The sequence below is a fragment of the Hippoglossus stenolepis genome, chromosome 15 (assembly GCF_022539355.2).
Source record: "Hippoglossus stenolepis isolate QCI-W04-F060 chromosome 15, HSTE1.2, whole genome shotgun sequence".
Taxonomy (NCBI): domain Eukaryota; kingdom Metazoa; phylum Chordata; class Actinopteri; order Pleuronectiformes; family Pleuronectidae; genus Hippoglossus; species Hippoglossus stenolepis.
This window is the reverse complement of record NC_061497.1, coordinates 7715051-7739247: the sequence shown is the minus strand read 5'-3', so window position 1 is coordinate 7739247 and position 24197 is coordinate 7715051. Positions and strand designations below refer to the sequence as shown.

Genomic DNA, 24197 nt, shown 5'->3' with positions numbered 1-24197 from the left:
GAAATACCTTTGCCACAAAGATGTGGGCTCCAGCTATAAACCATGAACCATCAACTTTAACCTACTCCTTTTTATCTCCTTTTCATGGTGCGTGGAATTGTGCAAAGGCTCTGGAATAAGGCAGAAGAAATAGCTTGAGACAGACTGAGAGTGAGGAGGCACCAATGTACGACAGGAGGAGGGAACAGAGAGGAGAGAGGGCGGGTACGCGGTGGTGGTTGCTCTCTGCAGTACAGATCTGCTGAGAGCGCCAGAGCAGAGCTTCTCCACAGACCACAGCCGCAGGGCTCCCACTGCAGAGAACAGGAGGACATATACATGCTGGGAGGAAGGGAACTGATACCTCTCAAGACTACAAGAGAGAAGAAGAGACAAAGAGCAGGCGAAGAAAAGGTTGATCAGAAGAAAAACACCAGAGGAGGAGGAGGAGAGAAAGAAGTGGACGAGGTTTTACTGCTTGTTTCTTGGACATTCAATAATTTATCGTCTGACTCATTTTGCTTTGTGGAACACAACTTTGCTTTTTTTTTTTTTGTTTGACGTACAGGACGGTATTTTTCCTCCAACCTCTCCAACTATCTGACTCCTTTTGGGCAGTTTCAGCAATACCTGCTTCTAAACTTCACCAATGTGCCTGTGATTTTGTTTCTTTGGGCGTGCGAGCATCTTATTCTGACTGAGTGAGAGAAACAAGTGACTTCACAGGTAGATGTGGAAGTGAATACACACTGTTTTGTTTTTCATCTCCAGTTGAAAGCTTCACTTTGATCAACTATCTCAATTCTTTTTCATCTTCACCTTCATCATGACGTATGTCACAAAAACTACTGAGACGGACTCCTCTTTGCTTTAAGGATTTTGCTCCACACTATAGCAACTTTACATCCTGAAGGAGCATCTGCAAATTCAACCCTTTTTTTTTTTTTAATACACTGGAGGAAGCATTTTTTTCTGTGGTGAAGCCTTGGCCCCATCTGCCCCATCGGCCTCTACCTCAGGATGGCTGGCTGTACCAGACGCTGCAGGCAGGGGGTGCTCAAGTTAATCCAGTCCCTGCAGAGATTGGTCTCAGGCACCCTCACAAAAGGTACTGTGGCTTTTTACCCTGACACCCTTTCACTCAGATCTTCATTTACACACTTCCCATCTTGTGATTTGATACAATATAGTGATGTGAGAGGACTACAGCTAACCTTAAATGAATTATTAGTCTCTGCTGGTACAATCTACTGGTGTTGTCATACAGCGCAAAAAACTGCAGGTCACTGGTGCAGCCGAGTGGACAAGGTCAGGACTCAATGAAGAAAATGTTGTAAAGTTTCCTTTGAGATTCTGCTGCACGTCGACATGATTGCGTCACTTCATTTCTCCAGATTTAGCTGATCTCCTGTTCTACCACATATCAACAGTGTTTTCACGGATTCAGATCTTGTGACTGGGAAAGTCACTGAAGTTCAGCTTGACACAACTATTGCTGTGATACAGTGTGTTATAATGCTGGGAATAGCCAGTAGAAGATGGATTAACTGTTGCCCAGACTTATAATGGGTCAGGGTTGTGGTTATTAGGATTGCTGACCGTGCAGGCCATAGGGTCAGCAACAACTCTCACATTGATCGGTTGTGAGAGGGCCAAACTGTGCCAAGAAAATATTTCCCGTCATCACCACCAACAGCTAGGTTGGGTCCGTGGATTCCTGCCGTTGATGCCAAATTCCTTACAGGTTCACAAGGATTGCAGACTTGGATTTTGGCTGAGAGGGAATAACTGCACATGCTTTTTTAAATTGTGAGTCAGTCTCCGTTTTTTAAAGCATCAAAGAAATAATTCAAACTAAAGTTATTGGAAAATGAGCCCTTGAACTAACATCAGTGTGATAAAAACAACCTAAAATGACAGAAACCGTTGTCTGGGAAATTGTATTTGCGGTGACACTGCAGCCAGAAAGTGGTGCCGACCAAAGACTGTATACAGAGGGACGGCACGACAGCTCCCCAAAAGTTAAGCCAAAGCATCAATGGCCCCCTGGTGGCAGGCTTGAGTATAGGTCATAAACCCTGCCTCCTCCATGTTAGTGGAGGAGGCATGGGCCAAAGTGAAATGTCAAAGTAATTTTTCACAAAGCTGGTAATTTAAGGCCGCTCTTATCACAATGATGTTTGTTTAAGTGTTAATTGTTCCAGTAAGTTTGGTTTTAATTAGTTATTTGATGCTTATAATATGGGCTGAAACATCAAGGATTCACGATTGGTCAAGCAAGAGCATGGGCGGGGCCTCGATGCCGCATCTTCATCCCCTGATCACTACTGCACAGACTCTGTCTCTAAATGACTTCCTATACGAGGAAACTGTATTTACAGTTCTGGTACAAACAAACTCGCATCTAACGCATCAACCTCTTAGTTTTGGGGGTAAAAGTTGCTTTATGCAGTAAGTTCTCGCAATTCATCAGGTCATGTACTGTCACATTTAAGATCTGGATGATAAGGACATGTCTGCATCATCTGTATGCATCTCTTAAACATCATTTGTGTCACACTCTCAGCCTCTCATCAGGTTCACTATGTTTGTGTTAATGGCCTGAAGCCCGACGTTCTCCTCTTGACCTCTTCACCCTGTGGTTGAAAGTCTCTTTTCACCTGAGCAGCAAAAGAATAACTGCTGAGTCAGAGTGCAGCTGAGTGTCAGTCTCGACTGATAAAACACTGTCACAGGCAGAAAACCCCATCATGTCTTAAAATGTGAAAATGTACACACACACATACACACACACACACACACTGTTCCAATACACATAGTCACCAGTTGCTTACTTCACATTCAGAAACATTTGGATCATGTCACTATATAGCTGCAAATCATTCAGCATCATTTGCAGTCATATCCACTGCCAGGAACTGATTTATTACAGGGCATAGCAGCCTAAGCAGAGAGGCGGGCAAACCACCTTCAACAGAGAAAACAGCCAGGAAAACACATACAACCAGGGCCGTCACATTGTTTATTCAAAGGCAGTTAGGTAAGGTGGGCAGGGAGGTGTCAGGTCCTGTTCCATTGGTGAATGAGGAGGAAGTGAAGGGAAAAGGCAGACAGGTGAGGCGATGGAAAGCAGGCAGGCAAAACGCTACAGGCTTAAAAGACAGTATATTACATTGTAAAAATCCTGCAGAGGTTAACTGAGAACTTAAATACACTATTCAAGAGGTCTACTCTAATGAGGTGAGCACATGATCTGGCCAGGAGTGGATGTAAGGGGCAGGGTTTAAATACACTGCAGGGTAGATTGTAGATGAGAAGCAGGTGCACGGCAAGGAGGAGGAGGAGGAGGAGGTGGAGGGGCTTAACCAGGTAATGAGGAGGCAGGACTGGAGACTGATCAGCTACGAGGTTGCCACCATGGCTGTAACATTATTTCCAGTGTAGCAAGCAATTTTGAAGAAGAAAGCTGAACCTGTTTTATTTTTAATGATCATATTCATGCATTGCCTAGTTCCTGTCAAAAACATGAAACGTGAATGCAACTTGACAGGAGCAGCAATATCACCGCTTCACGGATGAAGTTTTCCCCCGTTTCATCTTCATACTGATGAAAGGACCAGACTCAGACAATTTACACCTTGTTGTGACTGTTAAAATCTATGTAACCTATAAGACACTTCTGGTAATTGTCCAGTATTTATATTCTATTGCGTCATATTTTTGCATCTGTTATTTAAAAGAATAAAAACAACAGAGAGGAAAGTGCGGTGAAAGCAGCTGAGAGTGAAACTACAGTAGACACTCTGAACTGGAGAAGTTGTCTACTGTGCTATTCTGAAAATAATGCCTCCTACTCATGGCTGCACGGGTTGACAATCTAGGTCATGCAACGCATCTGTAATGTCTAAAAAACCGAGGGACTGTGCGCCCGCCATCCTTTTATATTACAAATTATAATCTTTCTTTACTTACTGCAAGGTGACTCGTTCTCAATCACACGGACTAATTACCAAAGTAAAATTCCTTTAGAAGGAGAAAGAGGGAAACTGCTCTTCACCGTGACCTCTGCGTCTCTGACGTTATTTGTGGATGGCTGCAGTTTTGTCCTCTGTGTTCTCAGAGGATGAGCAGTTTGTGAAATGAAGTGTGAATTTTTATTGAACGTCTGGTCTCTTCTCCCCCTAAATGTTTTTTGTGCTTTGCTGATCACAGTTCATGGGCCTGACCTTTTTTTACTTAAGGATAAGATGGATTTTGGCAGCACAGTGGCCCTTTCTTTATTTAACACTATAATTAAATTTCACTGAGTTTATATCCTCTTGTCAAAATACCAAGTTAGAAATAGTGTAAAATGGGGCCCATTGACATTCTTTAAAGCTTTACAATTCATAACGTGAAAAGAAATGTGTATAGTTTTATAACAAAGCAAAAGTACACAGTGTAATGTACAGTTTGTGTTGCAAAGTGTGAATTGTGCTATTGTAGCTTCCTGTTGTAATGTATCTCTGATATATCTCAGATTACCTTGCTCAAGCTTTTATTTTTATTTCATTTAAAATGGATTGACACACAAACAGGAAAGCTTACAATGCATTAAATATAAAAGTCCAAAAAGGCCTCAAGAAGCAACCTGAAAAAAGTCTCTCTGACATAGACTCAATAAAACCTGAACATAAATTAAAGATATTATATAGATATACATAAGATATAATATATTTATTTTAAGGCTTCGGTGTTTTATTGTGTCATAATGTACTCATGGCAGTGTGATTGTTTCCATAAATGGAAAGAAACCCATTAAAAAAACTAGAATTCCATTTGAAAAGTAAACTAATATGACAATTAGATGCATAATGTGAGGATATAAAGGCTCAAATAATAATTTCTGTTCCCCATGAACATAAGAAGTTTGAGTTAAACAGCAGCTTATTAGAAAATCAATATTTACATCTGATGTTTTTTAACCAAATGTTCAGGCCTGTTGATTAATGATGAACGACCCTGAGTCTAATGTAAAACAAAACATATCCAGAGTTTCAGACCCAAATTCTATGATGTTCGATAGCTAGTTCACATGCTGAAAGATCTGGGAGTCACTGTGCATAATGCAAGCTTGCAAGTTCTTGTTTATGTTTGGATCATATAGATTGAGCCCTTAACCCGTGTTAAAAGTACATTTTTACTATGTTCTTAACCAGAAAAAAACACAAAACCTATGCTTGATTTATGCTATAAACACTCTTCTATTTAATTGCAATGGTCTTGTGAAGTAATATGCACCATGGACACTGTTATGTAATCGTTGGGCACATAAAAGACAGATTCAAACTAGAAGGGCTCTCAGTAGAGCAGAGTGTGTACCTCCGCCAAGGCCAAACAGTCCCCTGAAATTCAATCAAACTTCACCGAGATTCACACACTCATAGATATCAGTCACCTAAATGTGCAGGATTTTTTTCTGATGATCTGTGAATCATCCTTGAAGAAATTGGTGAAAATATCAAACAACAAAAAGTCCAATCTTGCAGATTTTCATGGAAATTTTTGCATTATCTTGCCGACAAACAAATCAACAAACCAACGGACAGGGGGGGAAACATCACCTCCTTGGCTGAGGTAACAACAGAATAGAAAAGAGTTGATCTCACACTGTAGCAGTAGAGTTTGAGACATGGCCTTTGTTCTCTCAGTGTGCAGTGGTTGCATTCCTGATAAAAAAAACTTTCTTTGCACCATTTAATCCCAATCGTGTCTCCGAGCATCATCTCTGCACATTGCAGCAGCTATTGTATATGCATGGAAGAAGACATGAAAATATGCACACACATTCAGTTTCGCACACGCGAGCTTTGTCAGGTAAGCCCCTCATCTCCAGCACCGATGTACCTGCAGTAGTTTGGTTTGTCGTGCACACTTGCCCGCACACACTTACAGTACATGCATATACATGAAGAATGAAACTATGCTTGTTAACCTTAAAAAGGCTCTTCTTACAAACTCTGCAACATGCACTGCATATGCATATCCTATTAGTCATTATTCTGTCCTTTACACTTCTGTTTCACATTGTTGCTTTGAGAAATAGAGTTTTGTTAGTGGAAAGAGATTCGTTATGATCTGTAAGAATGTAACCAACTGAGATGTAATGAGAAACCATTTTTTGTGGGGTTGTCTATGTTAAACGAGACGGATCCCGGTTCAAATCCCAGCTCGGCCGTGGTCGCTCTGTGTGAAGTTTGCATGTTTTCTCCGGATGCTCCGGCTTCCTCCCACAGTCAAACACATGCAGATTGTGGCCTGGTTGATCGGAGACTCTAAACTGTATGTTGGTGTAATGTGAGAGGTAATGATTATTTGCCCTGTGATACACTCCCGCCCATTAAAGGATATACAGTAGATAATGGAGGGAGGGATGGAGGGATTGATGGAGGGAGGGAGGGACAATAGGACAAATTGGAAAAAGTGTTTCCCGGGACAACTGCAGCTTAACGTTTTAAACAAGGTTGTGACTGATGATTTGTCTGGCTGATAAGTTTTGAGGTAGATAGTGAGGTTTGGCTTAGATATAATGACTGAGAGTAAAGAGTCCCCTCAAATACTGTATATAGGCCGTTGGGAGCAGGACTCAGATTTTGAAATGCTTTCACTCAAAACCCTGCGCTCACACTCAGGTAGCTCCTGCTTGAGCTTAGATTTGCTCTGATTGTGCTCAACCTGTGCACTTGCACTCAGATATTTCTTCGCTTTAGCAGATTTCCAGCTTCATCTGTGCATGTTTGAAACATCTGCTTTTGGATTCCTCCCCTGCATTTGAATACTTTTCTTTTGTTCTCTGATTGTAAAATTCCCCAACAAACAGAACGCATTAGTGTGTAGCGTTAACGTAGTGTTGACCAATGAAATGATCTCGCCCCCAGAAAGAAAAAAAGTAAAAGCTCTATGAAAAGAAGCTTTTAGAGGCTAATCTTACTAAATGTGAGCCAGCTTTAGGTACATTGTGCTACATTACCACATGAATAACACACTGTGTAAGTGCATGGATTTTATCTTCTCCACATGTGCTGTCACAATAGCTTTGGATATTTAGCAAAAACGCTAGAAGCTAGTTAAGCGTTTAACTAGGGCTGGGCGATATGCAAAAAATCTTATCACGTATCACATTTCAGTCGGTATCGATATATACCACGTAATAAATCAAATAGTCATTTCTGCTTCATTTGGTAAAAAAAGACTAGTGGTGTTAACTGTCTTTGTGGGAACATGCTTTTGTCGGACTTTAAATAGCCACAGTATCTCCACACTACCCAATTCCTCAGACCCTTCTTCTCAACGATGACCTCGTCTTGGGCTGTGTCCGTTGGGTTGTCTTCTTCGGTTACGCTGTCGCCCAAGTTTTCGTTAACATTTCCTGTCATTTTCTCTTTTATCTCGCTCCCACTCCTGACGTACTGGTGTGCACGGCTGCTGTAGCCCAAACATTAGCATGTGTGCTGCTGCTGGGTGCTGCTCCTACACTCTGTGCTGTGTCCGTCAACCTAACCTGACGTGGCTGTAACTCTATTCCAGCCACATGACTGGTTCGGGGCGGCGCTGTTCTCATTATCATTGTCTGTTGGTGTTGTCTGTCCAAACATGGATGGAATTAATTCCTTCGACGTTGCATAGATCATGTCGAGGAAAAGTTATTTCGCGATAATTATCTTTATCATTTTATCGCCCAGCCCAGCCCTATGTTAAACTTTAAAATTGGGATTTGTCACCTTACCTTAATGTTTGTATGAACCAAAAGTTATTTTGCTCAATGCACCATCTTTCCTGTCGACTCATCGGAAACAGCAGGAGCGAAAGGTGAAGGCAGGAACCCAGTCATCCGGACTCGTGCTGCACCTGTCTCTCGCTATTACAAGTCACATGTGTCCTCTAAGTGCATAACCTTGCAGCAGGAGTCACAGCGTCCCACACTGCAGAGGCAGGTTCACAACTCAACTCCTGCACCACCACCATAAATTTACTGTTCTGACCGAAACTAAGGCAGAATTTGTCCCTTGCGCTATGCTGCACTTGTGAACTGTCCTTCCCCCAACTCTCTCCTTTCATTCTCTCTCTCTCTCTCTCCCCTTCTTTCTTTCTGCAGCTGTAAAAGCAGCACAAGGAGCTGACAGTATGTGTCCCTGCTTTTAATTTTTTACATCGCCTCACTACACTCTTTTATGTAACCGCCTCCTTCAAGATTTATTTTTACCTCTTGCCTCCTGTCTCTCCCTGTGTCTTATTCCACACAGTAACTCTTTCCAGCCTCATTGTTTTACTGTCTGACACAGAATCCCCTGTTGATGCGGTACAGGTGAGGCTATATGATGCAGTGGACACTGTGTTGACAGCTGAGTTGTGTGGTACTGAACTAAAGGTTCTGCCCGGATGTTCATGTTGTTGCACTTTGTTAATTTGTTCCCCATGTTGTATTTAATCCAGAGAAAAATGTGCTTAAAAGGCACAAACAGCTGGTTTATTAGCAAGACTATACTCTGCTGCCACCTGCTGTTCAAAGACTCACACTACAAGCTAATGATAAAGGAGTGAGAGCTGCATAAGTGCTCTGCAGCTTTGTCTGCACAGTAACTTCACAGTGTTTCCTCAGTTTGCTTACTCAGAACTTGCTTTCTTTTCCCTCTGTGCTCCTGGCGTCTGTGGAAAAGTAGGGGGGGGTTGTCCACAAACCAAAAGGTCGGTGGTTTGATCCCCTTCTCCTCCAGTCTGCATTGTATTGTTAAAAGCTTTCAGTGGTCGATAAGACTGAAAAGCAAAGTGCTATATAAATACTGTGCATTTATAATTTACCATTTAAACATAATCACATAGAGTCACTGGTATATTTTTTCTCAGAGTATATGTGTTGTTTTGAACATGTATGGGCAAACATTTGTACACAGTGTGGGAGATAACAGCACATTTAATATTGAATATTGAATATTTTTATATTTTTATGTAACATATTTGGGTTATTTTTAATAAAGAAAACTATGTCAAATTTGAGTTTTATTTTAAACGATCCTATTAACATAATCCACTACTGATAGAAATGTATTTGTGACAGTACATATTAATTTGCTTATTTTTGTCCAACCAAAAATGTCTAAAATAGTAACAATAGAAAACAAGGACAAGTAGCCCTAGATGGTGACTTATTTATTTCTTTTATCTGTTAATTTTATATATTTATCTATTTGTGATGGTGATGCAGTGGTTTGCACTGTCGCCTCACAAACAGATGTCTGAGTTTGAACCCTCGGCCCTCCATTTTCCTCCCACAGTCCAAAGACAAGCAGATTACATTATTTGGACATTCAAGGTCACGTTTATTACTGAGCTGCATGGACCCAAATGCAAACAAAACCAGGAAGTGCAGGAAACATATTTAATCAAAACAATGCAGACTTACAGTCAGTACACAGGCCAAATGGAATGCAGAAAATCCAAGAAGGTTAAACTCTGGTAAGAAAATAGGTCATCTGACGAAGGAGACTAAATACACAGTTAGAGATAAGCAGGCACAGGTGAAACACGCTAGAGAGGAGGCGGGAAAACCAGACAAAAACAGGAAAACACACAAGGAAAATCATTTCAAAGTAAGACAAATTAAATCAAAAACCAAACAACTGAAAAACATTTCTTTAGACTTTCGACACAGAAAAGTCTTAAAAAGTCATATACTGGAACAATCTAGGCCCTTTGTTGCTTGTAGCTGTCAGTGTGAATTGTCAGCCTTGTGATACGCTGGCGACCTGGACAAATGATACAGATGGATGAATTAATTTATTCGTTTTTTTAATGTTGATAGTAGCTTCAGTGATTCATCTGTGAGTTTCACTTATATGTTAAAACTAAGTGGGACAACTTTACAGGTAAATCCAGACTTGTCCCATGTCAGGGACCACATGTTGGGGAGAGATATAACATTTTCTAAACATGTAGCCTTCCGAGTTGATTCATCCTGCTGCCCCTCTCTCCTTCTCGTTCCATCTTTCCTCATGCAAATAGTTCTCATATGGAGTGTGCGGATGTTAGAGAAATGTCAAGGTGAAGAAGAGAGGTGTAGAGACCTAATGAATCTAATGCAAACTCTTGTATAAACCAAGAAACAATGCTCAGCCCTGAAAGAGCCAGCTCCTGTCAGAGAGGAAGGAGAGATCCTTTTCACTTTACTTCAAATTATAAACCTTTACTTCTTCAGACTTGAATATTTTCATCTTATTGAAAGAATGGTTTCAGTCAGTCAGTCACTGACTTGGTGGTTTAGGAAGTACTCAAACATTTTACTGAAGTAAATAAAAAATGTACTCAGATAAAAGTGCCACATTACCTTTTCTACTCGAGTAGAAGTAACTACTTGCTTGTAAATATATATTTTTAGAATTAAAAGTACTTGCTGAGCGTAGCCTATTCCCTAATGTCTGCATGTACTACATCATCTTGGCTGAGTCTCCTCCAAAAGGGGTTTCCTCAGTGATGCTGCTGCACGTGTGTTTTGCTCTCATTGAAGTGAGTGGGGTCTAATTTAACAAAATGCAAAACAAATATAAAAATCAACGTAGACGTAAAGTAATGATTTATAAAAATGTAGCGGCCTGTAAGTACAGATATTTGTTGTTATATGTAGTGGAGTGAAGGTAAAAAATGAAAATCTATCTACCTAAGTAAAGAAAAGATGCAAGAAAAATATACTTTAGTACAGCAACAAAATAAATGTACTACATCCCATCACAGATTTTTTTCACCTTTCAAATGAATGAAAGATGATCAAAGATGCAGGAGAGTGAAAGGATGTAAGAAATACAGATGTCAGTGAAAAAGAAAGTCGTGCAGCACGTCTGACACACTCTGGACTTGTCTGATGGGAGCTGACGTGTGAAGCTCAAGCGCTTGGGACAAGAAAATGAAGGGATTATGAAGTCAGATTGCAGCGCGGTGTCCTTGATGCATGTCACAGTGCAGAGTGATACGGCGCAGGAAGGCAGTTCCAGATGGCACACATCTGTCATATCTGGGATTACGTGGGGTTTCTTATTTGAATCCTGTGTGCGTGTATGTGTCTGTGTGTGTTTGTGTGTGTGTGAGTGTATATTTCTGTCATAGGGAGACAAATTTCCCCATGAGGTCCACTGGTCCTGACATGATCTGTGTTTATGCTGGAAAAGACTTAACAGGACATTACATTGATTTCATGGACACTACCTAACCTTAATCATTCTGGCATAACCATTTAACCTAAACATAACCCTAAACCTTAACTTAACCTGAAACTAAAACTTACTTAAACTAAACATGTCTTTACCTTGAAATGTAATGATTCACATTATGAGGACTTATTCTCTCCCTATTCAAACAGCATTCATTAGGCTTAACTATGAGGTAATAAATATTCAATTAATGAATGACTACAGAGTTCAAGCTCTTAAACCCATGATGTAACAAATCTTATGTCGGATTTTTCTTTACTGTACTGTTATGCCACTTTACTCCTTTGACACGGCTGCTCTTGTAACCGCTCATGCTAAGGGTTTGAACGCAATTTTTAAGCAACAAGAAAGCTGAAACAGCATTTTTGTTTTTTAAAAGGCAGCGCATTAATGTTTTAAACCAAGAGAGGAGCCGTCACTTACACACATATAGACGGAGCGATGCAGAGAGAGCATTTACATTTCTGGTCTGCAGCCAGTGGCATACTTAAAAAGACATCCCCATCTTCTTTGTGTTCCACTCCATGCACCTCACACAGACCATAGCGATTACTTTTATAGGAGCATCCCAGACACATTTTATCATCAGCTTCTGTTTACAGCTGTGAGTAATATTGTTTAAGCAGAAAACAACACTTATAAACACTTACCTCGGTTTCCAACAGCCCTGTCTGATTCTTACTACTGAGCACTCGCAGGGTAATAAACATTAGCCGCTCCCACTGCTTTCCTTCCCCCAATGCACACAGTCGCACCATGAATATTCATTGACACATAATGTTCTTGTTGCTACCACAGTAATTCTCCATTGGCCACATTAAGAGAGATGGTAGTAAAGATCGAGAGCACACACACACACACACACACACACACACACACACACACACACACACACACACACACACACACACACACACACACAAGTGGGCAGCCTAAACATATATCTACATGCTCATTATGGTACAGACCATGCTTGACAAGGCAGAGGACTAAATTGAAATGGTAATGGACTAAAGGCATCATTAACACATTGTGCCGGGTGTGTGTACTTGTATTGGTGGAAGTGAAAAGACAAGTCATGATTAGGAGCAGAATATAAGGAAGAAAGGTTGAATTGTGGAGCACTGAGAAGCTTTAAATGAATATCCTCTATCTGCTACCATTCACCTGTCACTGTTGTTATTACTGAATTAGTTACCAGCACTCCCCCATAACACGAGGGCATGAGCAGGAAGGGAGCTAGAAAGAGGGGGGGGAAAGGCTGACAGATGAGTAGAGTGAGGCACAGAAGAGAGGGAGTGGCGCAGAAAGGCAGGAGCAGCTCGTGTGTTTGGAGAGAGAGATCAGAAACCAAGAGGATCAGCTCAAAGACGAGAAGCGTCCTCCAGTGGAAGATCTGAAGCCAGTGAGGAGATCCAACCGGGGCAAAGCCCCTTTAAGATACAGAGCAGCGGAGGCAGATGAAGACGGGACGACAACAGGACAACTAAATCCTGAAAAAAACAGCGGACTGTTACTCTCTGGGTTGTTTGACCAGGGCTGGTTTCCACGGTGACAACATGGGTGCAGTGGTGGGCACTTTGACCATGCAAACCAAGCAGAGGACATCGTCCAGAGGTACGTCAACACTGGTCAGAGAGAGATGGAGAGAAGGCAAAAGAGCCACAGAAAGACAGATTCAACTGAGAGAAAGAGAAAGAAAAAAGAAAGAAAGAAAACAGCCTCAACATAATAATTAAGACCAATTGATGTGTGTTTTTCCTGTGTCTTTTTTTGAAAAAAACAAAACATTTACATGCATGTAACCAGTTGATACCAAACTGTATGTAAATGTAAAGTGCTGTAACCAACAGCATCAATGCAACATTTTATATCTAAAGTATGAAAAACACATCCTTTTTCACGATCACAAACATCTCCTCAAGGGAAGAAGCAGCAGGATTGTGATGAAGAGATTCAAGTCGTCCACTGACACTGAGCTGGGAGGTAGAGCGTGTGCTGTGGTCATGATGGAGAGATTACAGTGTGCCACGGAGTAGGATGTCCTTGAGAACCACAGCAAAATCACTGACCCTGACTATATCATTATGGGTGTGTGTGTGTGTGCGTGTGTGTGCGTGTGTCTGTGTGTGTCTGTGTGTGTGTGTGTGTTGTTTGCATGCGTGGGTGGGTGCCTTATGGACGTGAGTGGCAAGTGAGCGAACGAATGAGAAACGGGACGCGAACGGAGGGGTCCAGGCGAGAGCATCTAAATTAACACGCAGCTCACATATCATACCTCCCTGGCCTTATGCTTGAGGAGCCTGTTGTCATGGAGACTGGGTTGTCGGGGGGGGCATGATAGGAGAGTGTGAACAATACTCAGCCAGGATGAATGATGAATTTACAGCAGCGTGAGATAGAGATAAAATAGATGAGGCAGCAAACAAAGCAATTACTCTCTGACACCGTTGCAAGGGGAGGCCGATGCTTTGTGTTTGTTTTTACTCGTCCTTGCTTTGATAAAAGCGTCTCGAAAAGCTACCAGGGAAAAAAAAGATGGGCAGGGGTCAACTTGTTTCTTTTTTTATCTCCATTAATGTTTGTGTTACGGTGCCAAGCGTGGAGAGGTATATGGCAAGATTCCCAGGAGGAAAAATAAGTACGGCAGCGCAGGAAAGTGGTTAGAAGGGTAGATCAAAGCCTGATACAAGTAACAACGTGTCTGTTAGATTTAAAATATTATACTGCAAACCCTTATGTGAAGAACAAGCCTTAATCCTTTTTTTAAATGAAAAGATGTCTATCTGGAGGGCTTGCTGTGTGTGTCATTGGCCACCTGTACAGCCATTTCAGCGGATATGTCACCAGGTGAAGACTGCGGCTTGAGAATCACAACACAAGTTTGAATGTCACAGAATAAAGTCCCTGCCATGAGCTCAGGGAATATGTGACCTACATCTTTTGATGCCTTTAATATGCAGGGATGCTTATGTTTCTTATGTGTCTCGTGTTTTGGGTTGGAAGTTGCGATCATGTCTCTCGTAAACCTTGCGAGTTTGGGGGGCAGCCTGACATGATTTATGGTGACCTACACTGTTCTCTGTTCCCTCCCATTTCCTATAAACACTGAAATGCATCTATTGTACTTCAGGGTTTTGGGTTTGACTGCACGTTGGACCAAGATTCTTCACTGCCGACAGATCTATGTTGAAGTAAATCGAGTAAATTTTATTTATTCACCACTGAGCACTAATTAGAGATTCGGCCATCTTTCATTAAACATCTGCACTGAAGATATTGGGCAATGTAAGTAAGTAAAATTTGACATAGAAACGTCATCATTAAAGATCATTAAAGCCGTTACTGAGCTTTAATCATGCTTGAAGGTGGAGTTTGTTTCCTTATGACAGCGTCAGACCAGCTGTTCCCCCATTTGCAGTGTATCTGCTCAGCTAAGCAGGGAAGCTACAAGGTGTCACTTCACTATACAGTGAGTGTAAGGTCAATCTTAATTAACTCTCAACAAGAAAGCAGATAAGAGCCCAGTACTTCAAGGTGAGGTAGCAAATACATCTTTGACTGCATGGACACCAATATTCGACTATTGACCCTATTCTGAATAAGACATTATTTTGATTAGGGTGTTTACATAAGTTGCTTCTAGCATTGTGCGACTCTGACTCCCGTCATTGTGTCCACTATGTCATTACGTCCGTCAACATTCCCCAGGTTTTAAACCGCCAGCCTGAAATAGTTTAATGTAAGATGCCATCCCTTTTTATCTTTTAATCTTTTAATCTTTATAACACCCAGGACATGTGTCATCAAGCAGTTGGGAGCTGCTGTATGTTGATGTCGCAAAATGCAGTGAAAACTCCAATAGGACCTTCTTATACAGTTAAGACGTATATATGTCTAAGGTAGGAGTGTTCCACATCTTATTTTGATAATTGCTTATTCCAAGTATGAGCTTATTTGGGTTAAGGCGATCAGAAAATGCTGTTTACATGGCAGTGTCTTATTCAGTCTTAATCAGGTTCTTTTTTAAAGCTGAATTTTGCACCAACAAAGTTGTGTTGATGCAAGTTGGCGTCCACTACCACCCATTTTGTTAACTTCCCTCATGTCTGTGCTGTTCTGAAAACCAACATGTCGATAACAGTCGGAAAACACCTTGGCTCTGGCGTTGCTCGGGGCGGGCCCTCGCGGCCGCACACCAGATGAGCACGCTGAATCCAATCTGTTCCAGGAGCAGTTGGGCCCGCGGCGCTGGTGTTTTGTTGTCGCCAGAGCTATAACAGAGCTGTGGAAAAGCAGCACCTGACACACTCCTCTCATTATCTCCTTCATGTCATGGTGTGACACTTCCCTTCTGGCTCGTGTTGATGAGTGTTTGTGTGCAGAGCAGCTGTTGCGCCATTCACATCAGGACTCCTGCCTTCAACACTGGAGAGAATCTGTATCGTCCCTTAGTTTTGATTTGGTAATCAGAATGAGCTGGTGGGATCCAAAGCTTGTTGCCAATAGGGTATCAAATAAACCACGAATTCTTGTTTTTCACTTAATCCCACATAATATCCTATTTTCTCCAGACATATTGCAATCTATTTCTGTCCTATGTTGTTCTCCTCTCTTTTTTCTTCCCACTCTGTCACCTCCATATCTCACTCCTCCTCTGATCAACACCTCTGCCTCTTTCTTTTTCTCACCTCCATTTGATTTCATCTGTTTCTGATCACACTGCTGCGTTTGGAGGAAAGCAAAGCGTTCCGGGCACAAAGAATACACAGCACCTCTGTTTTTTGTTGTTTTCAGTCATGTGATGATGTTTTTATTCCCAGGGCCAAAAATAAATGTAGGAATTGTGTTTGACACCTTTTTTTCCCCCCTCCTCGTCGAGTTCACCTAATTTACTCACCACTGCTCTCATTTATCATGTCTACCTATCTCCATGACAACAACCGTCAAGGAGATTGCACCAGGAGCTCAGAGGAAGATGGAGGAGGGATTGAGAGAAAGCAATTGACGTATGATCAGATGATAAGTGTCAGTAAGCACTGTATTGAAAACAACATATCTCTATATCTGTTGGGATTTACTAATATTTTGATTAAAACGGCTGCTAAGGAATCTGTCTGTTTGCGTATTAACATACATTTGGAAGATATTAAATTATGTCATTATTTCTAAATAAGCATAAAGCTGCAGCTTCAGAGAGAACAAACATTGTTGAGACCAACTTACATGGATTGAATCTGAAACGTAATAAACCTCAAACAGGATGCAAATAATGATGGATTCAAAAAGAATAAAGCAATTTTTCTTATTGTAAAACGAAGCATGTGTACTTTTTAATTGCATCTTACTGTAAAGAAATGATTGCTGACTTAGTTTTACTGGTGCAGTGTCCGTTCTAAAACTGCCTGTTTGGAATGGGCTGTTTGCTTGTCCTGTATTAATGCTCTGGAGCTACACTTCAGAATTATATCTCGCCATTAAATGTTTTGTGCAGAGCTTTTTATAAACAGTCGATGTGTGGTTTATATACAAGTTTGAATGATTTACAACTGGTGTTTATTACTTGTCGGCTATTTCAGAGTTAAGCAACCAACACAAACATCAGACCCAAATTCACAACTTTTCAAAATAAAAATATACAGCATTGTCGCTACAAAACAAATGTTGAACTTTCACTTTGAAGACAAATTGCCAAACAGAAAGTGAATCTATGAATGTTGCTGCCATGACGCAGATCAGTGCTTGTGGTATGTCAGTGTCAGTATGATATTGTGAAATATAAAAAATGAAATCATCTAAATCTGGTGGGTCAGATATATTGACCTATTTTGCAGAATGTGGGCACACTGCCCTGACCCAGTCACTGCTATAGAGCTCTGGTCACTTGTTTAATCACATTTTATTTAAATTGAATGCATCACTTGCCTAAATCCAAAATTGCACTTCCAATGACCACAACCACACATGTTAAGTGTGAAGCTGATAAGATGAACGGTTCACGAGATACACATCCCACATAGAGACGTTTGTGGAATTAGTTGTATGGATAGTATCTGTCTACAGTCAAGTTTTTTTATATATGTGGAATATATCTATAATTATTCTAATTATGTCAAATTATCTCTAAATAATGGTAAAGCTATAGAGCAGCTTCAGAGAGAACAAAGCTGTGCTTCTGATACTTGAGACCAATGTGCATGGATTGAATGTTGAACAGTCAAAGTAATTATTCCCCCACAAGGAAACAAATGAATCTAATTGCATCTTACTGTACAGAAATGATTGTTGCATTAGGTTCCGGCTGCATTAGGGTTCTGGGAACTGCTAAAGAGCGGATGATGGATCCAAAATTCAGATTAAGATCGTCTCTGGCAGGTGATGCATGATTCAGGGGACAGTTTCAGTGTCAAGGATTAATCCTGACACCTGAATGAGTCATCGCCGACATCCAACTGGCAGGATTATTACATTATATTTAATCTGCAGCTTTTAGTTTTTTTACTTTTTAAGGTTGACTGAGCCGCGGCCATGCGGACACAGCTGGCCTTGCATGCGTGTGAACGTCTGTCAAGTCATCGATGCTTCGCTGGTCAGCTGGGACAGTGGAATTAATGGGGTTTTGATTTATTGTAAGAATTCGTCCAAGGATAAATCATAGTATATCATTTGTTCTCCAGGAGAAGAAGATATATTGCTTATATATCTCAGGGCCCAGTTCGGATTTAAAAGCGACCGCAGACCAAGTGTAAATCTGCAGCTCTGCCTAACCAATATAAGAGTTGACACTTTCATTTCATTTCTTCATCATCTGCGACCTGTGTGAGCACAACTAAGTGTTTTCCAGCGAGCGTCATTTGGCTGTTTCCTCTCAGACATTTGCTCATGTTTGTGAAATTAGTTGTGTGTGTGTGTGTGTGTGTGTGTGTGTGTGTGTGTGTGTGTGTGTGTGTGTGTGTGTGTGTGTGTGTGTGTGTGTGTGTGTGTGTGTGTGTGTGTCTGTGGTGTGTGTGTGTGTGTGTGTGTGTGTGTCTGTGTGTGTGTGTGTCTGTGTGTGGACTGTGTGCACGCAGCCGGATGTCAGTGATTTTTAGTGCTGCCCTGCAGCTGGAGACAGTCACAGTGACGAAACCTTGCCCACAGCACAACCATGACTCTTCACATCATTAACCATCATCTCTCTCCACAGCGCCCGACACTTAGCACTGTGTTGCCATTAATAAAGCCCCTCAACTCCTCCCGGGTGGGGGGATCTATTTGTCGAGCACACGCACTTCCTCTCGATTCCACTTTTGTCTCCCTATCTACCTTTTTTGGATTCTCTTATTCCTCTGCCGCTTCACTCGCCTGTGTTTCTGCTGCCTAATCAGTTTCTTGATACATGTTTCCTGCCGAGTTAACATTTTTTTAGCTTTGCTGAGTTTTCTCTTTCCTGCTTATTACAGTTTTTAAAGGTTGGGAAGAGCACATGTTTAACTAAGATTAAAGATGTTGTGACATGTTTCTAAGTTATTAATATCTCCTGCTATTTCTATTTCGCCCTCTCTCTCCTCTGTAGATAGCATCGATGATGAGCTGGAGATGACGATGGTGTCTCACAGACCAGAGGGTCTCGAGCAACTGGAGGCCCAGACCAACTTCTCCAAACAGGAGCTGCAGATCCTCTATCGTGGATTCAAGAATGTAATCGCACACTCTCGGATTTGATTATGAGATTATGTTTGAGATTAAACACAACACACAGTAAATAGTGGAGAATATATATATATATATATATATACTTTTAATCAAAGTAAAATTTTTTAGACAAATAAAAAAAAGTCGAGGGATCATCAAAGTCATAGAGATTAATCCTCTGTGCCCCAAGAATATCGGTATCAAAGTTAATGGCAAAACATATAATAGTTACAACCCTGTGGTATTAAATGAAAAGTCTGGTTATAACAAAGGTCATTGAGATTCATCCTCTAGCAACCATTAATGTCTGTACATCATTTTAATCCATCTAATACTTCAATCTAAACCGAGACAAACTATCCACAAAGCATTATTCGCCTCATATGACTGAAAATTCAGCATCAACATTTCTTACCTTAAATTGTAGCTGATGTATCTCTTTCACGTTCTAGCGAGGAGAGAACCAAGATTCGGATGCATCAGCAGGTTAGGGTTAAAATAACAGAGAGTTCAGCACACAAGAATCTGTCCAGCAGAGCAGAAGTATCCAAAACAACTGGCTAAAGACAAAAGGTCTCTGGAATTAAAGGTTTTACACATAGGCGGTAAACTAAAAGGATGCTGGAATGTAGTACTTCAAGTTACAAGACTAACTGCCAACACAAGAGGGAAACACAGAGACTAAATACTGAAGTAAGAGACAATGAGACAAAGGTGTGACACATTAGGCTGCAGGCATAGGAAGCAGGACACAAGTGAAAGACCAGAGGAGAGTTACAAAATACAGCAAACGAGCCAACAAACGAGGAATGAGAAGAAAGCATCTTAACTTAGCTCAAGGGAGTAAACAACCAAGACGCAAATCCCAAAAAACGAACTCAAGGAAAACAAAGTAAAAGTCCATAAACACAAAAAGCTATGTCTCATTTTGAAAACCTCTTCAAATGTCCCCAACAAATGTGTCCATCTATCCCCGAGAAACAGAGGCTCCAACGGGCGGATCCTTCCTGGCCCGACATATCCCAGGATTCATTGCATGTCAGTGATGACAATTTTATTTTAAAATGAAAAGAGCGCCAGCAAAAGCCTAGATGTCCGATGCTTGAGTATCACGCTTCAGCTCAACTCAAAAGTTAAAGATGAACAAGTTTAAAAAAACAAGGAGTATTAAAACTTTCTCGGTGTGTCTAATGTCTGCTCAGTTGCTAAGGAACAGTGACAAGGGCAGGACATTTCAGTTTGGCCTTCGCGGTCTATCCCTCCCACGACTGAAGGACGCAGCCCCTGAATTGAGACACAGCAGAAGAGTCCAACTAAATATCCAATGTCAGAATAAAAAACATGCTATGAATGAACACCAGAACTATTTATCTTTTGCAGCAGCTAAAAAAGGTTAATTTGTGTCAGAGTAACATTAAAAGGTAGTAGTCCAGTGCTGGCTAAAGGGTCAAGTCACTTGAAATAAATAATTGTGGTATACTAACAAACAGAAAAAAGTATAAAAGTCACTGAATAATCATTTTATCTTCTCCTCCACAGGAATGTCCGAGTGGAATGGTGAATGAGGAGACATTTAAACACATTTATGCACAGTTCTTCCCTCATGGAGGTAAAGTCCGATGCTCTTGATCTTTCATTGCTCTGTGAAGCTTTTTGAGAACAGAAAACCTCACACGTTTATGTTTCTTGTGGCTTTCAGACGCAAGCATGTATGCACATTATCTTTTCAATGCATTCGACACTACAAACAATGGCTCCATTAAATTTAAGGTGAGAAAAATTTGTTACCGTACGTCCGTGTGCTGTGATGTTTTGAGAAGCTGGTTCCATTCCGTTCCGCTGTCCTTTTCTGTCGCTGCCAGGACTTTGTAATGGGCTTGTCTATACTGCTGCGGGGGACTCTGAGGGAAAAGCTGGAGTGGACGTTTCACCTGTATGACATTAACAAAGATGGATACATAAACAGAGAGGTGAGACCGCGTTGTCACAGCTTATACAGGGTTTCGTCTCTGTGTCCCACACCGTTATGTCAACCATTCTGCTTTTCTTTCAGGAGATGACTGAGATCGTGAGGGCCATTTATAACATGATGGGAAAGTACACCTACCCTGCACTAAAAGGGGATGTCCCACAGCAGCACGTGGACGCCTTCTTTCAGGTTCAAAATAAAGTTCATCTTTGAAATATCATATATTTGTGAACAGTGACAGGTTATTGTCTCTCATCACACTCCAGTACCTTTCCGTTATGAACCTGTTTGCCTTTATTGAGACACTTTGCCTGGTTCTTAGATAAATCTTATGAAGTTTTATGTCATTATTATTCCGTAGTGTTTCGTTTGTGTAGCAAAATGACACACTGCCACAACAGCAGAATTACAACTTATTGAATTTACATTTGGAGAAGATTCACATTTTGTTCTGTCACATTGTTTTTCCAGAAAATGGACAAAAACAAAGATGGAGTGGTGACCTTAGAGGAGTTCGTTATAGTCTGTCAGGAGGTACGTATTGTCCTTCATCTGTGATTCCCTTCATTTCCTATGTAACAACAAGGAAAACACTATTTAACCATGTGCTGCCAACTTTACAGAGTCAATATTTAGTTACACTGAGGACTGTTCCCAGTACGACTCATTTGTTATGTAAAAAAAACATCACATCTAATAGACGTTCATTCTTGATCTTTGAGAAAAAGTATATGTGACAAAAAAGTCTACTAAACTCAAACATTCACTTCCCGGCTTTTGGAGCTGTCGAGCACATGTCATTGTCTTCATTAAGTGAATGGATCACACAGTACTTCCACTCATTTCAAATTGGAATTTAATGCACATTTACATTATAAAAACATTATGTACATGATAAAAATGTTGTAATATGTTTAAAATGTATATAATTATACAGTTCAAAAAACATTTAACTCACACACAATTAGCAACTAGTATTCAGCCCTGACTTTTATTGCATTATATATTTCTTTATTGTTATAATGTCATCGTAATTTGTGTTATTATTTTACTACTGTCTATTTCTATTGTAAATATTATTACTGCCTTATTCTATATTACTGTATAGACCATGTTCAATATGTATAACTGGTGGGACAACAAATCCTGTTGCATCTTTAATCTTGAATATATCATGTTCATATTTGCAAGTTTAAATGAAGGTCAAATGACGTGATACATCAACGAAAATGGACTTAAACATGAAAGCATTAACGCCTCCAGACACACTCCTGTCCGGGTAAAGAGAAATGAATCATTTTGTTGAATATATTTAAATCCGCTGTCTTCGTGCAGTATTGCAGTGTCAAAAGTGCAGTGTGAGTCAATTCCATCATTCTGTCATGATGACTCGTCTTCACTCTCTGCAGGATGAGACCATGATGAGATCCATGCAGCTGTTTGAGAACGTGATGTAAGCCGAGGCGATGGGAGACGCAGACGTGGCCAACGAAAAGGGCTCGGTGCGAGTGCGTGTGTGTGGATGCATATGTGCAATGCATCCGGTCCCTCCTCCTCTCCCCCCAACTCATCCGGCTGTCGTCTGGATACACACAGCCAGGGAAAAACCTTGCACAGACGTGAATAAAGGGACTGGACTGGAATGCTTTTAAACAACAGGCCTTCCTATGGAGTTCCACCACACAATACAATACAGAGTGGCTGAGAGCCTCGGACATACACAGATCACTCTTCGCGATCCTGTCTTGAAGATTGCCCTGTTGCAGATAAAGATGCATTACAAGGCTGCTCCCGACCAGCAAAAAGCTATTTGTTCAACCAGCAGAACTATTTGTTTCCTTTTTTTTTGTGGCCAAAAAATAAATGCATGCTTTTGCAAGAGCTTTTGATTTATCTTCAAATCTTTAGCCATGAGGACTTTAGCCATGAGTGATATCGCATATTTCTAATGTCACGTATTGGCTCCACTGCTGCAGTGACCTCCCTGTACTGTTTGTTTTGGCCTGGCTGTTGCTTGCCTGCTGAGTCAAATCAATGCTTGTTGTTCCGTGTCTGTCTAAAGCTTTCGGTAGAAAATCGTACAATTTCGAAAGCAGCACATTTCGTGGGGTCTTTTATTGTGCGTGAGTGTGTCTGTCCATCTCTGCTTGATCTAAGGTTTTAGTGAAAAAGAAGGAAAGAGGAAGGGGATCCATTCTTTTATATTTTCACCTGCTGTTTTGCTTCTTGTGAACAAATCGATGTGTTGTCTAATAAAAGGTATTGTGGAAAAATGTTTAAACATTCGATGACAATGTGCAATTCTAAGATGTTAAATAATAATGAAGAATTTTAAATCATAAAACCAATGACTTAGTTTTGCACTTGCAGACGGCAACAGGGATGTGAATAACATATATTTGTATGTCATACCGATCTCTCGATGTCGGTCGCTGGATGGAATCCTGCTTTGAGAAAAGTCGTGAGAAAGTTGCAGGGAAACACGACTGAATGTGAGCTTTGGAATGTGATATTTGGACGACGCTGAGGACGGCTCCATCTGTACATGTGAACAGGTTGCGCTGCTTCCCCCCCTCCGAACCGAATCTGTGATGTCACGCTGATGTATACAGGCGCCTGCAGACTGTTGCAGCTCCATGCAGATGGTTTGCTGTGAGTCACGGTGCATTTGAAAGCACGACTGTGATAGAAAACTCACGAGGCTGTAGTAGTTTAAGCTTTGAAATATTAATTGCTGTTCTTTTTGCCATCGGTGGAGCAGCTCTAACATCACAGCCCCCCCGCAGATCTCTGATACCTTGGTTTGGAGCAGAGTTGTTATATCTCACAATCTAAATGATGCTAAGCCATACAATAATAAATATGTAAATTCTCAAACTGAGTTCTTTCCTTTGTGCAAACGTGTATGGTTGTGTGTCCATTGGTTTATGTCCGCGTGCATTTATTCTGTGCGCTCTTAAGAAACCAGCATTTCTGACCCTACAACATATAAAGTGATGATAATCATCATAGGAAAAACCAAATAAATAAGTGGAGAAACATGAATGCTGATACTTCTGTAGAGGGATTACTTTTACTAGTCTGAATGGTTTGATAGATATGAAAATTGCGTGAATTATTGTAGTCCCCCGATCACAATTTATAAGGTCTCCACTGACAGGTTTTCCTTTAATTCAATTTAATCCATATTTCTGTACACATTAATGTCTGGTCAGCTATTCAAAGAGAAAGCCTGCCAAGCCATGACACCCCATATTAATGCAGCCTACGCACAGAGATTCAAACTGGATGAAGCAGTTGCATTTACTCTCTGAAAAACTACACCTTTTTCAGGTTAT

At 40.9% G+C, this 24197-nt stretch overlaps 1 protein-coding gene across 2 annotated transcripts; it reads left to right on the top strand.

Annotated features, from left to right (window-relative positions):
- The first annotated feature begins 236 nt into the window (after positions 1-236).
- kcnip1b (Kv channel interacting protein 1 b) lies at positions 237-23736 on the top strand. 2 transcript variants are annotated; one of them, XM_035177730.2, is made up of 8 exons: positions 237-1087; positions 18772-18896; positions 20430-20499; positions 20590-20660; positions 20753-20860; positions 20944-21048; positions 21331-21393; positions 22269-23736. In XM_035177730.2, exons 1-8 carry the CDS (start codon positions 1000-1002, stop codon positions 22314-22316), a joined length of 678 nt encoding a protein of 225 aa, XP_035033621.1. In that variant the 5' UTR covers positions 237-999; the 3' UTR covers positions 22317-23736. The 2 variants fall into 2 exon arrangements, with proteins under 2 accessions (XP_035033621.1, XP_035033622.1); XM_035177731.2 differs by lacking the exon at positions 237-1087 and adding an exon at positions 12439-12833.
- The last annotated feature ends 461 nt before the right edge of the window (positions 23737-24197 follow it).